Here is a 12,849-nt window from a genome sequence, read left to right on the forward strand (position 1 = left end):
ATCTTTGGCCTGTGGGACACTGACCTTTGCTTTTGATTGTGCTATAGCAAGACTTTGCTTTTACTCTACTCCGCAGCTTGTCTTTCTCCATCCAAGCCATCCGTGTCTCCCACCTAGACTTGTTGCCTGTCCACCTTGGGTGGGTCATGGGGAGCTCTTGGACCCACTGAGATGGTTGCACATCCTGTGGCTGAATCCCCAGCTGCAGGCTGGAGAGCTTCCTCGACGGGGAACTTAGCTGTCCCCTCTGTGGCAGTCACCAAACGGGCTTTGCTGCACCTCTGTTTACTGAAGAGCAAAGTCCTTGGGATTTCCTTGGGACACAGGGAGCTGTGCAGTGCCAGTGCCCGTGTGTTGGTTCTTGGGGAGTCTGGGCCTTTTTGGGGGGCCTATCTGTAGGAGCTGCGAGTGGAGCTGCCGCGCTGTGTGGGTGCTCTGACCTGCTGCTTGGCTTGCAGGTGTCTCCTTCACACACAGCCCACGGTTGCTCGGTGCTGTAGGAGGCAGTTCTGTTTCTCAGCCACGTGGGTAAGCAGGGTTCGCGGGAGGCTTGGATGAAGGTGCTCTTTTAGCTCAGCAGCCTTTGGGGTGGGTGCAGGTGCTCTGCAAAGCAGGTGAGCTGGAATAATTGTCCCAGCAAGGATGATATTGTCACCATCTCAGACTAGTGTCTGCCATGCGCGCCTCTTACCTGCCGTGAGCCCTTCTCTTTTGCATTTCTAATGCTGGGCAAAGCTGTCTCTGTACTTTCTGGGATACCTTGTAACGCTGCTATTAGCTCTGTCACCTTCTTCCTAGGGATCTCGAAGCACTTTGCCAAGGTATTTATAGCAGGGAGATGGAGGCACAGGGAGGGGCCATGGCTCGGTACAGCAAGCCAGTAGGCAGAGCTGGGAATAGAGCCCTGGCGTCCTCTCTCTACAAGGGGCTGGGATTTCTCCTGACCTGCTGTGATGGGGATGGGGTGGACTACAAGGGAATACAAATTGACACGGCAATGACTTGATTTTGGAGCTGTAGTGTTTTCAAAGGCGCTAGGGCTAGAGATTTTTGGAATGTCTAACTGATCCTGGAGTGGCCAGGAGCGGTTTCTGGGGAGCCTGTCACTGCCCTCTGGCCTGTGGCTGCTGCCACCTCCAGTCCCAGCAGTGGGACCTGTTAGCCGAGGAGCTCTTGAACTAAGAGGCATTGCTTTCTCTTACAGGTCAATCTTCAGAAACAAAACCACCTGCTTCTTCCCATCAGAAGGCAGAGACTAACACGGTAAGGTTCTGTTGGAGACAGGAATTTGCTAGATAGCACGAGGGGACTGTCCTCACTCAGATCTGCAATTGACTGTGGAGATCTAATTCTCCTACAGTGAGTGCATTTTGATGGTAGTGGCCTGGGCAGTGGGAGCTGATACGAGCTTCTGGGGAGGGCAGCATCAGCACATCTCCTGAGAGGATGATGAGTAACTGTTGCCCAGGAATGAAGCATGGACACCAGAGCAGTCTGCCACTGTAGCGCTGGCTCTTCTTTGTGCAGTGCTCACCCGTGCCTGGGCATAGTCACTGTCCCACTGCACTCCCTGCTGCTCACCGGTGCCAAACTTCCTGCTGACTGTAGAGATCCCATATGGGTTTGTTCCCTGCCACCATCAGCTTGGCAGCCCGTTGGCCAGATGTAACTGTGGGAGCACGTACATGTGTGCTGCGGACTGCCAGGCTCCAGGAGGCTGTACCAGTGGTTGAAAAGAGATAGCGCTGCTTTCAGTGGACACCAACCTCCTGCTTTCTGCGTTTCCTCAGCTGTCTTCAAAGACCTCCTCAGCCCACATGTCTCCAGCTGCACCGCCTCCCCCACCCCCTCCAGTTCCAGCCACCCCCCGGAAGAACAAAGCTGCCATGTGCAAACCACTGATGCAGAACCGGGGTGTTTCCTGCAAGGTAGAAATGAAGTCCAAAGGATGTCAGACAGGTAGGACAGTAAGACACGACTAACTGCAGAATTAAAGGGGTGTTTTGGAAAGGAAGATAGCATGTCCTTGTTCCAGACTGGATATAAATCCAGCTTGAAATGCTCTGTAGAGCTGCTGGGTGTTTGGCATCATGCTGAGGGAGTATCAGGGATGTGTGAGGTATGCACAGCCTTGGATGGAGGTAGGGAGTCCATTTCCGTCAGCAACGAAAGGAGCACTGCAGCATGATTCCACCTCTCTTACAATACATGAGGCAACTCCTTCTCCTCTAGAGATCATCAGCTTGCCGGAAGGGCTGTCTGTTGAGCAGGTTCCACTGTGAAGCTGCCATTGGGTGCGTGTATGTGGTCTGTAGCATGTACAAAGCATGATCTCTCAGTAGGACCGCATAAGAGCAGGGCTTGCACCTCTGGCTAAGGCAAGCCTCTCCTGCTGCAGGGCTGTCTGGCTTGCTGCTGCTTCAGCTCTGCCTGTAAGTCAGATGCTGATGTCTGGAAGGGCTGTGGTGCTGGTTGGCTGTGTGGGCATGGCTGTGCACAGCTAGGCTGGGTGGAGGAGCTGCTGGGAGAAAGCTCACTGATGTACTTTTGCTCTTGTCAGAGGCTGACTGGAAGCCCCAGGTGATTGTGTTGCCAATCCCAGTCCCGATCTTCGTGCCTGTGCCTATGCATATGTACTGCCAGAAAGTACCTGTGCCTTTCTCCATGCCTGTCCCGGTAAGCGACACACTTTACCTGCTTGTGTTCTCTGTCTCAGTCCTGCCTTGCTGTAGTCTTCCTGCTTCTCTGTCCTCTTCTCCTGCCTCTGCTTTCACAGCAGTTGGCTGAACCAGAACCCTGTGTGGGCACATCACGTGTCTGATCTCTGCCTGGTGTGCTGCTGTCAACAGGTGCCTGTGCCAATGTTTCTACCCACCACACTGGAGAGCGCAGATAAGATTGTGGAGACAATTGAGGAGCTGAAGGTGAAGATCCCCTCCAATCCTCTAGAGGCTGACATCCTGGCCATGGCAGAGATGATTGCAGAGGCTGAGGAACTGGACAAAGCCTCCTCAGACCTGTGTGGTAGGTTCTGCCGTGGCTTGGGCTGGCCCGATGGCTGGCATTGCCAAGGTTTGCCTACTCCTGAAACCAGAACATCTGCCCGGATTGCAGCTCCTCCAAAGCCTTTGAAAAGGAGCAGAGTAGAGCAAGCCCTCAGCTGCTGCTCGAGAAAGTACCAGGAGGGGAGAGCTGCAGCAAGGAGCAGTGTCTGCTGCTATCTGCTTTGGAGGTGCCAGTCTTGGCACACGTCCACTAGTTTATTCACATGGCTGTTCAGGCTCTTACCTAAAGCAGCTCCCCAGCCAGAAGACTAGCAGTCCTGAACTCACAGATTGTTTTAGCTGGGGGCTGTGCTCCTCAAACCCCAGTGACTAGAGCTGTGTCAGGGGAGAGGACAAAGGTCTAGTTTCTTGCTGTCCAGGGAGAGCTGGGCAGCACGGTTGTTATGGGGCTGATCTGAGCACAGGACTGTGCCCTGGGGAGCCTGACTTAATTTTCCAGCTGTCAAGAGGAAAGGAGACAAAACAGTTTTTTTGAAATAGTTTCTCATCTGCTTTTGCATTGCAGACCTGGTGAGTAACCAGAGCGCAGAGGGTCTCCTGGAGGACTGTGATCTGTTTGGACCAGCAAGGGACGATGTGTTGGCTATGGCTGTCAAGATGGCAAACGTCCTCGATGAGCCAGGCCAGGACCTGGAGGCTGACTTCCCTAAGAGTAAGAGCTAGGTGAAGCAGGCATGCGGGGCTGCTCATGCTGCAGCAGGGTCCTCCTGCTGCCCTCAGCCCACCTTTGCCAGCAGCATTAAGACCTGTGTGAACTTACCTCCCCATGCCCCCTGACTGACCCTGCTTGAGGCCAGGAGCTGAGGGTCTTGCAGATGACTGCTCACAGCAGGGGTGAGACCACCACTTTTGAACAAGTCTGTGTTTTTTGACTAACTGACCTCCTGAGGACATAGGTCTGCAGGAAAGGGAGAATGAGAAACTGATTTTAACAGCACAAAGTGTAGGGCAGTGGTGCTAGTATGCTTACAGATAATGACTCCAGAGGATCCAGCAAAGCCTGAGAGAGGCCTGGACAGTGCGTGACATCTCGGGAAATGGTAGAGTTGCTGTGTGTGTCTGTCAGAGGGCAGAAGGTTGGGAAGAAGGGACAGATGTGCACAGCAGTGCTGAGGCAGTATACTAGTAGGAGAGGACAGAGAACTGGGGTACTTGTGCCAGGCTGTCACCACTGCTGGCCTGGAATGAAGGGATGAGAGATGTTCTAGATGTTTTAAAAAACAGAACTGTCAGAAGGAAGAATTTTGGGTTCTGATTAGTCTGAGACATTTTGCAACTCTGGCAGGTGATAGTGTTTCCTTTGTTGGGCTGTGGCCAAATGTTTGTGCCAGGCAGAAGTGGAGGGTGCAAGGTGTTGGGCTGCATGTTCCCTCTACAGCTGGCTATAAGAACCAGGCCAGAATGGCAACTTGTCTTAGATGCCTGCCTGTTATCTCTGTTGGAAACAGGGTGAGGTGTCTCAGCTGATCTCTTATTCCCATGTTTCCTTTCAGACCCTCTATACATCAACCCCAGTGTGGATTTTCTCTTTGACTGTGGGTTGGTGGGCCCAGAAGATGTGTCCACAGAGCAAGAGCTGCCTCGTGCTGTCCGAAAGGTGAGCTTTTAGTGGGTACTGCCTGCTCAAAGCCTTGTGAATTTGGAGTGGGAGCTGCCATCTGGGACATAGTCTGAGGGGAGGTGTGCTGGGGAGGTTGTACTCCCTCCCTTCAAGGCATACATGGCCTGTGGGCCACTCTCTGAATGGAAATATCTGCCTGTCACTGTGGAGCAGCCCTGAATGCAACGTGCTGTGTGAGAGCTGGCCTCTTTCCGGCCTGTGGTTCTCATAACTAATGGGTCTTGTTAGCTTGGCTGTCAGCAGAAGGATGCCTGCTGGCATTGGCACAGGCACACTGGGAGGGAACTAGCTGCCAGCAGGTCTGAGGAGCAGCTGGGAATCTTGCATCTGTCCCAGGTACGTGCGTAATCTCACAGTACACCTCTCTGCAGGGGCAGAAACGTCTGGTGCTCTCCGAAAGCTGTTCCCGGGACTCAATGAGCAGTCAGCCCAGCTGCACAGCACTAAACTACTCATATGGTGTGAATGCCTGGAAGTCCTGGGTGCAAGCCAAGTATGCAGGAGGAGAGACCAGCAAGGGAGAGGAGCTGCGCTTTGGCCGTGAGTGTCCTGTCTGTATGGAGCGGAGTGGCAGACACCTCCCAGCAGCTGGGTCCCAGGGTGTTGAGGTGCTTCTCACCTTGCAGGACGTTGTCTGAGGCTACCATGTTTGTTTCCACAGCCAAGCCCATAAGGATCAAAGAAGACATCCTGGCCTGCACAGCAGCTGAACTCAACTATGGCCTGGCTCAGTTTGTCAAGGAAATAACACGGCCCAATGGAGAGCGCTACGAACCAGACAGCATCTATTACCTTTGCCTTGGCATCCAGCAGGTGAGGGAGGGTTTGTTGTCCTCACATCCTTCACAGCCAGACCTGGGGGTCAGATCTGGTGAGAGGAAGTTCTTACCCTTTTTTTTGCCTTCTGGAGACCTATGACAGCAACCTACATGGTTCAGTCTTTGTTCCTGAGGGAACACTGGGAGGTGACAGCTATTCCCTGTCCGTGCACACAAGGAGCACATCATAGAGGAAGGCTGAGAGATCTCTCCAAATTCAGTCTCAATCCCTTCTTATTCATCAAGTCAGCTTGTGATGTGCTGCAGTTTCTCACAGCTTTCAGGAATGGATGCTTATAGCTAAGCATCTGCTCTGCAACTCTGGCTGTGCAAGCCAGGGCTCTGTGTGTGTGTCCTGGGCTTTCTGGGGAGAGTTTGCACTCCAGGTACTGCTGTCTTTCTTGACTGTGTGTTTTGTTCTTTCTAGTACCTGCTTGAGAACAATCGTATGGTGAATATATTTACAGACCTTTACTACCTGACCTTCGTGCAGGAGCTGAACAAGTCCCTGAGCGGCTGGCAACCCACAGTCTTACCAAACAGTACGTGTCTCCATATTACCTTGACTTACCACACACATGACCCATTTATGCGTCTTGCCTTGGATCCTCCAGTCTGTTTGTGTTCCTCCAGCCTCAGACTTCTTTCTTGGTACAGGCAGCGCTGTTCCACTGCATTTTAGGGTCATCCTGACCCATACTGACAGCAGAGCCAGTCTGGTTTATGCTTCAGCAACTTTGTTTCCCAGAGTCAGGCTGGTTGGGAGCAGAGTGTGGCTGCTTTGTTTCTTGGAACAGTTATGACCTTTACAATAGTGAATTTCAGTGGTGTCTCAACCATTTGGTAAAGAGGATACCAAACCAACAGGTGTAGTGGCCCATGTCTTTCTCTTCCTGGTCTGTGGGAAAGCCCTGCACACTGTTCTGAATGTTGGCCATGGTTGCTATGATGCTACCTTGTGAACAGACTGCCTTAGAGCTTTCCAGAGGCTTTCCATGATGCCACGATCTGGGCTTCCTTCCCTGCAGTGTCTTGTAAACAGTTAGTTGCTGTAGCGTGATCGTGATGGCTGTCCCAGGCAGAGGCCTTTGGCTCCAGACTTATGTGTCTAGACAGGAGCTAGCTTTTCTATTATCTCACATAGTGAGGTGGAACACTGACCTGGAATCCGCTTCGTGGCCATTGAAAGGGATGAGCTGTTAGGATTTATTTGGGTTCTGGGCTGAGATTTGCCTATGCTGTGGAGTGGGCAGGGTTAGGGTCCACTGATGGCTCTGGAGGAGGAATCTTGTGGGAAAGCAGGCATTGTGAAGCGTCAGCACCAAGTTGAGCTTGCCTGCACAGGGTGAAGGGATTGCTCCAGGCCCACGTTCTTCAGATGCATGGGGCTGGCTCCCAGCCACTGCTGGCAGGCACATTGTTCTAGTTCCCTCCTGAAAGAACACGAGGCCACTGTGGGTGTTGACCTGGTTCTTCCTGTGTGTTGCAGACACAGTCTTCTCACGTGTCGAGGAGGAGCACCTCTGGGAGTGCAAGCAGCTGGGTGTTTACTCACCCTTTGTGCTCCTTAACACCCTTATGTTCTTCAACACTAAGTTCTTTGGGCTGCAGACAGCAGAGGAGCACATGCAGCTCTCTTTCACCAACGTAGTACGCCAGTCCCGCAAGTGCACCACAGCCCGTGGCGTCACGAAGATGGTGAGCATCCGCTACTGTGCTCCTGCCAAGCAGAAGAAAGGCCGAGGTAGGGTCTGACAGAGCATCTCTTTGTCCCTCTCCCTGCCTTCTCTGTCACGTCCCAGCTGTGATCCTACTCTGTCCCCCCTTGCAGATGGTAGCACTGGAAAGAGGAAGCGTGAGGAGGAGATGCCAATGTTGGAGCAGCGGGAGAACAAGATGAACCCACTTCGATGCCCCGTCAAGTTCTATGAATTTTATCTCTCTAAATGGTGAGGCTTTTCTGGAGGAGAGGCCTGTGTCATTCTGGGGCTACCTCTCAGTTTCAGGGAGACCCAGTGGAGTAGATACTGCTCTCCACGCATTCTTCCATGAGCGTTAAGCCTTGACCAGGGTCTGCACTGCTTGTAGGCTGTGGTTGAGAGAACATTTCTCTCTGTCTGCTTTCATTGCTCATCTCTTTAAAGACATGGAGGGCTGTGTGGTGTGTCTCCTTTAGTGGTTAGGGAGTTTACTTTGGAGTGAGGACTGCAGTCCGTGGCCTTGTCCTGCCCGGAGAATGAGAGACTTGAGCCCTCCTTGATAACTGAGTGGGCAAGCCAGGCTTTCTGAGCTCCTGCTATTGATATCCTAGGTCTCACTTTCCTTTCTTCTTACAGTCCTGAGAGTATGCGGAACCGCAACGACATCTTCTACCTGCAGCCTGAGCGGTCATGCATCGCCGAGTCCCCACTTTGGTACTCAGTCATCCCCATGGACCGGAGCATGCTGGAAAGCATGCTGAACCGCATCCTGGCGGTGAGGGAGATCTACGAGGAGCACAGCCGGCTCAGCAGCCTGGAGGATGATATGGACTAAGCACAAGGTGCTGCTGGGCTGGTTCTGCTCCAGCCCTGGACTCTTTGTCTCCATGACTCCTGTTTCGGGGGCCGTGCAGCGCAGCGTGGGGCCGGGACTGCAGCAATGCTGTCCCCACATTGTTATCGGACTCCAGACATCTCATCCTGCTCGTAACAGGCCTTTCCTACCTTCGTGGCGCCTGCGCTCAGCCCTGTCCCAGTGCCAGGTGGGCCATCTTCCCTGGGGCCAGCCCCTGCAGCACAGAGGTGGCAAAGCCACCAGGGTGGTGGCCCCTTTTCAGCCCCGTCCTCCCTCTCCCCAGGGCTGCAGCCCCTACCCCCCGACTCTGACACTACCCCCTTCTCCCTCTGCCCTGAGGCAGGAACCGCACAATATGGCAGAGCGCTGCCTGGGACCAGCAGGCTCTGAGGCTTTTAAATTCCCCCTTCCCTTGGCATCAGCTCACAGAAGCTGCACGTGGCACGGCAGGAATGGTAGCTCTGCTGCAGTGGGACAGTGTTTTCAGGGCAGCAGGGAAGGACCACCGGCAGCACGTGAGCTGCTGGGTAGAGGAAGAGTTGTTTCCAGGGGTGGGAGGTGGCCAAGACTGGCTGTTGGGAGCAGGTGGAGTTGATGCTGGAACATGAGGTCAGAGACCCAGCTGGGCTGTCTCCCTCAATTTTGTCAATGTTTTCTGAGTCGGCAGAAAACTGACTGACACGGGTCTGTGCCAGTGCTGCCCTTCTCTCCTCACTGTCCCCACTCCTGATGTAGACCCCTCCGAAGGGCGAGGTGCCACCAGCACTGCAAGCTGGCTGGGGTGCTGGTGGCAGTGGCAGGTTCCTCTGCTCCTGCTCTGGGCTCGGGCAGCCGCTGGCAGAAGCGAGGGGATCTGCCTGGCCTCTCCTTTCTCCCAAAGCTGCAGGGCCCCAGCGCCCTGCCCAGAGCGAGCTGGGCTCCGGCTGTGTTGTTCCCTGCTGCCTCCTGCCCCTCCTTGTGTTCTGGTTGGTTTTCCTGAGCTGTACATGGGTCTCAGCACTGTTTGTTGAGCCTGTATATATTGTTCTGGGCCTTGGCCTGGGGCCCTCTGTTCTGTGTCCATGTGGAGAGTGAGCCACTCACCAGTCTTGTTGTAGTGATAACAGGGCTTTAGGACTAACCCTGTGTCTCTGGAAACCATTCATTTCAAATAAAGTTGCAGAAAGTTGCTGGCAGCACCTGCTTTCCCCCAGCAGTAGGGTGGGCACTGGCATGCAGCCCCAGCCCCAAGCAGGGACCTTGCCTGTGGGGCTGGGACCCTCCCTTCCCCGAGCTTGGCCTCTCCCAAAGGTGCTACACGGCTCTGTTGGGCACAAGGGCCCTTGTCCCCATAGCAGTGGGTGATCCCAGCTCAGCACATCCCTGCAGCCAGAGCATGGCCTTGGGGGGGAGAGCAGGACGAGCTGCCACCATGCGTTTCCCTCCTCTCCATCCCTCCCTTGCTGTGCTGCCTGCACTCCATCCTGCCCGCTCCCCACCCGCAGGACTGCAGCCCAGCACGGTGGAGGCCCTTCCGCAGCCCCTGGGGTCATGCATGAGACAAATGTTCAGACAGCAATGCCACAGCGCCCATGGGCAGAGCAGGAGTCAAGTGACGTGCAGTGGGTGTTTATTTGCTCCTCAGGGCTGAGGGTTGGGGTTGTGGGGTTTGCTCCTGCCCCGGCTTGGCCCTGCTGCTCCCGGCCCATGCTCAGCTCTCATGCTGGCCGTGGGGTCTGTGCCACGGGCCTGGCAGGTCCTGGAGATGGGAACCACAACTGTGGCCACCATGGCACAGCCTGGCAGCCCGCGCATTGCCCATCCCCAGGCATCCTGGCAGGCGCCAGATGCGTTCACACTGCCAGGTCCCCCACTCGCGCCTTCCCACGGGACCCGCTGGCCACCCCCAGCCAAGCACCAGCCTTCCCCAGGGGTGCCAGGTGCGGTCTGCTGGCGTCCATGGGGTTGCCACCACCAGGCAAGGTGAAGCGGGCGCCGTGGGACCCCGCAAGGCCAGCAGGGCCAGGCAGGATGCGGGATCTGGGACCTGACCGCTGCCGGCACTTGGTGAGGCCCAGGTGGTAGATCTCCACCAGGTTGAGCAGCAGGGACACGCAGGCCACCCCCAGCATGAAGAGGATGAAGATGGTCTTCTCGGTGGGCCGGGAGATGTAGCAGTTGACGGTGTTGGGGCAGGGCCAGCGGCTGCAGGTGTAGAGGGGCTTCAGCTCGAGCCCGTACAAGGCGTACTGCCCCGCGATGAAACCCATCTCGAAGAGAGCCTTGAAGACGACGCTGCAGACGTACGTCCTCAGGATGGCCCCGTGCATCTGCACCCGGCCCCAAGTGTCCCGTGTTGGGATGCGGGGCTGTCCCTGCTGCCTCCGGGCCCCGCTGCCACCCCGTGCTGCCGCCTGCTGCTGCGCCTTCTCCTCCAGGTGCACCAAGTGCAGGATGTGGCCCAGGTACACGAGGCTGGGGGTGGAGACGAAAATGATCTGCAGGACCCAGAAGCGCAGGTGGGAGATGGGGAAGGTGCTGTCGTAGCAGGCGTTCTGGCAGCCGGGCTGCTGCGTGTCGCATGAGAAGCCGGCCAGCTCGTCACCCCACACCCGTTCCGCGGCCGCCCCCAGCACCAGGATGCGGAAGACGAAGAGGACGGTGAGCCAGACCTTCCCCACCACCGTGGAGTGCTCCTGGGCGTTCTCCAGCAGCCGCCCCAGCAGGCTCCAGTCCCCCATGGCGCTGCAAGACAGCCACGTTCCAGACACACGGACGCCTGCCCGGCTGCAACCCCATCCCCAGGGCGGGCATGCGGGGACCAACGCTGGGGCTGCCCCCACCTCACGTCCCACCAGACCCCCTAACCCGGTGTGGGGAGGGCAGCGGGAGCTTCCAGCAGGAGCAGCCCCGGCAGCGGGGTGGGCACGGCTGCCACGGGGACCCCTCACCGTCGTGGGTGTGTGGGTGCTCCCACGCTGTCAGCTCCCACGGAGCGCTGTGGGATGCTCCGAGGCCGCTTCCCCTGCGATCACGGAGTGCGGACAGGTCTACCCGGCTCCGTCTGTCCGTCCGTCCACCCGATGGTGGGCAGAGGGTTTGCGGGTCGTGATGCAGCTGCGGGCTCCATTGGCTTTTCTCGTGATTGGCAGATGAAGCAGCCACTGGGGGAAAATTTTCCCCTCTATTTTTGGTCTGGGCACTTTTCTAAATATACTGTGGGGCTGCAGGGGCTGGTGCTCAATGCCACCAGAGGGTCACCGCTCCCTCACGCGTGCTGCTGGGGCACTGTGACTGCCACCACAACCACCCCCAGGGACCGTAGCCCTCCAAACCCCAGGTATGGGGCTGGGTGACCCTGCACATAGGGAAGCGGTAGCCTGGGTGTACCCAGAGCTGCTCCTCTCTGCTCAGGGGTGGGCACCCCACGCTGGCACCGTGTCCCCATCCGGAGCACAAAGCAGGGAGGCAGCACCTGAGAATGGACATTTAATGGCCCGAGCACGCAGCAGCAGCCGTGCCCTCCCCATCCCCGCTGTCCAGGAGGGCCGGCACCGGGTGTGCGATACGCGAAACAGGGGCGGCGTGGGCCCTCCCCAGGGCTGTGGGGCAGCTGTGGGGCGGTGTGGGCCTCAGCAGGCGGAGCAGCGGTCGCCCTTCTCCTGCAGGCCGGGGTTGCGGCGCAGCATGTCCTTGAGGGATCCGTCCTGCTCGGTCAGCAGCTGGTTGATCTCATTCTGCTTGTACTCGGAGGAGAGCTTGTGCCCGTAGAAGGAGCCCTTCCCCGAGGAGGGGTTGGAGTTGTGGCGGCCGCGACGCGCGCAGGCCCGCACCACCAGGTAGACCAGCTCGGCCATGTTGAGCACGATGCAGACGCTGGAGGTGACCAACATGAAGACGGTGAAGATGGTCTTCTCGGTGGGCCGCGAGACGAAGCAATCGACGGTGTTGGGGCAGGGGTAGGCCTCGCACTTGACCAGCCGCACCATCTGGTAGCCGGGGTAGATCATGTAGAAGAGGTACATGAAGACGGCCTCAAAGAGCAGCCTGAAGACCACGCTGCAGACGTACGTCCACCACAGCGATCCCGCAATGCGCATCTTGTGCTTCTTCACCTCCTCCAGGTGCTTGGCATCCGCGTGGCCCGTCATCAGCAGCAGCTTCTTCTCCTGGTGCTGCTGGTAGGCCACGTGCATGGCCACGAGCAGGGCCGGCGTGGTGACCAGGATGAGCTGCAGGGCCCACAGGCGGATGTGCGAGATGGGGAAGAAGTGGTCGTAGCAGACGCTGTTGCAGCCGGGCTGCTGCGTGTTGCAGGTGAAGGCGGACTTCTCGTCCCCCCAGACGCTCTCGGCCGCCACCACCAGCACCATGATCCTGAAGATGAAGATGACGGAGAGCCAGATGCGCCCGATGGCGGTGGAGTGGCGGTTCACCCCGCTCAGCACCGCGTAGAGGCCGGCCCAGTTCATGGCTCCTCACGCCTGGCAGGGAGCAGAGAGAGGCGGCGTTAGGAGCTGAGAGCCACCACGGCCCGGCCATGGTGGTGGGGGACATGGGAGCGAGCGGCCACCGCAGCCCTGCAGGGTGGGGGCAGGACAGACAGCAGGGCAGCGGGATGGATGGACAGACAGCAGGACGGCAGGACAGACAGACAGCAGGACGGTAGGGTGGCTCCCGCTGCTGACACAGCTCAGAGCAGCACTCTGCCCCGTGGCTCTGCCGTCCCCCTGCCCCCAAGCCCGGCCCCGTAGCAGAGGGTCAAAGGGCTCCCAGTGGGCAGCCAGGAGCTGCTGCAGGGCCTCTCTGC

The 12,849-nt window shown here is 57.2% G+C and overlaps 3 protein-coding genes across 11 annotated transcripts in view; 1 reads left to right on the forward strand and 2 right to left on the reverse strand.

Annotated features, from left to right (window-relative positions):
* ZMYM3 (zinc finger MYM-type containing 3) overlaps positions 1-9,229 on the forward strand; it is a 30,359-nt gene extending 21,130 nt beyond the window's left edge. For 6 of the 7 annotated variants that reach the window (XM_021406582.1, XM_021406579.1, XM_021406585.1 and 3 more), the window contains 12 exons: positions 1,205-1,263; positions 1,791-1,959; positions 2,561-2,676; positions 2,850-3,024; positions 3,571-3,717; positions 4,559-4,662; positions 5,058-5,226; positions 5,348-5,499; positions 5,932-6,046; positions 6,994-7,248; positions 7,336-7,453; positions 7,841-9,229. In XM_021406582.1, coding sequence (XP_021262257.1) covers positions 1,205-1,263; positions 1,791-1,959; positions 2,561-2,676; positions 2,850-3,024; positions 3,571-3,717; positions 4,559-4,662; positions 5,058-5,226; positions 5,348-5,499; positions 5,932-6,046; positions 6,994-7,248; positions 7,336-7,453; positions 7,841-8,039 — 1,778 coding nt within the window. In that variant the 3' untranslated portion in view covers positions 8,040-9,229. The remainder of the gene's footprint in view (positions 1-1,204; positions 1,264-1,790; positions 1,960-2,560; positions 2,677-2,849; positions 3,025-3,570; positions 3,718-4,558; positions 4,663-5,057; positions 5,227-5,347; positions 5,500-5,931; positions 6,047-6,993; positions 7,249-7,335; positions 7,454-7,840) is intronic. The other variant, XM_021406584.1, reaches the window with a different exon arrangement.
* On the reverse strand, positions 9,653-11,361 carry LOC110403422 (gap junction alpha-3 protein-like). The gene has a single exon (XM_021406599.1). The coding sequence runs from the start codon at positions 10,778-10,780 to the stop codon at positions 9,893-9,895; it is 888 nt and encodes a 295-aa protein (XP_021262274.1). The 5' UTR covers positions 10,781-11,361; the 3' UTR covers positions 9,653-9,892.
* Positions 11,516-12,849, reverse strand: part of GJB1 (gap junction protein beta 1) — a 5,003-nt gene continuing 3,669 nt past the window's right edge. For all 3 annotated transcript variants that reach the window (XM_021406602.1, XM_021406600.1, XM_021406601.1), the window contains one exon: positions 11,516-12,523. In XM_021406602.1, the coding sequence (XP_021262277.1) occupies positions 11,672-12,511 (840 nt within the window). In that variant the 5' untranslated portion in view covers positions 12,512-12,523 and the 3' untranslated portion in view covers positions 11,516-11,671. The remainder of the gene's footprint in view (positions 12,524-12,849) is intronic.

Source organism: Numida meleagris, chromosome 8 (assembly GCF_002078875.1).
Source record: "Numida meleagris isolate 19003 breed g44 Domestic line chromosome 8, NumMel1.0, whole genome shotgun sequence".
NCBI classification, from domain to species: domain Eukaryota; kingdom Metazoa; phylum Chordata; class Aves; order Galliformes; family Numididae; genus Numida; species Numida meleagris.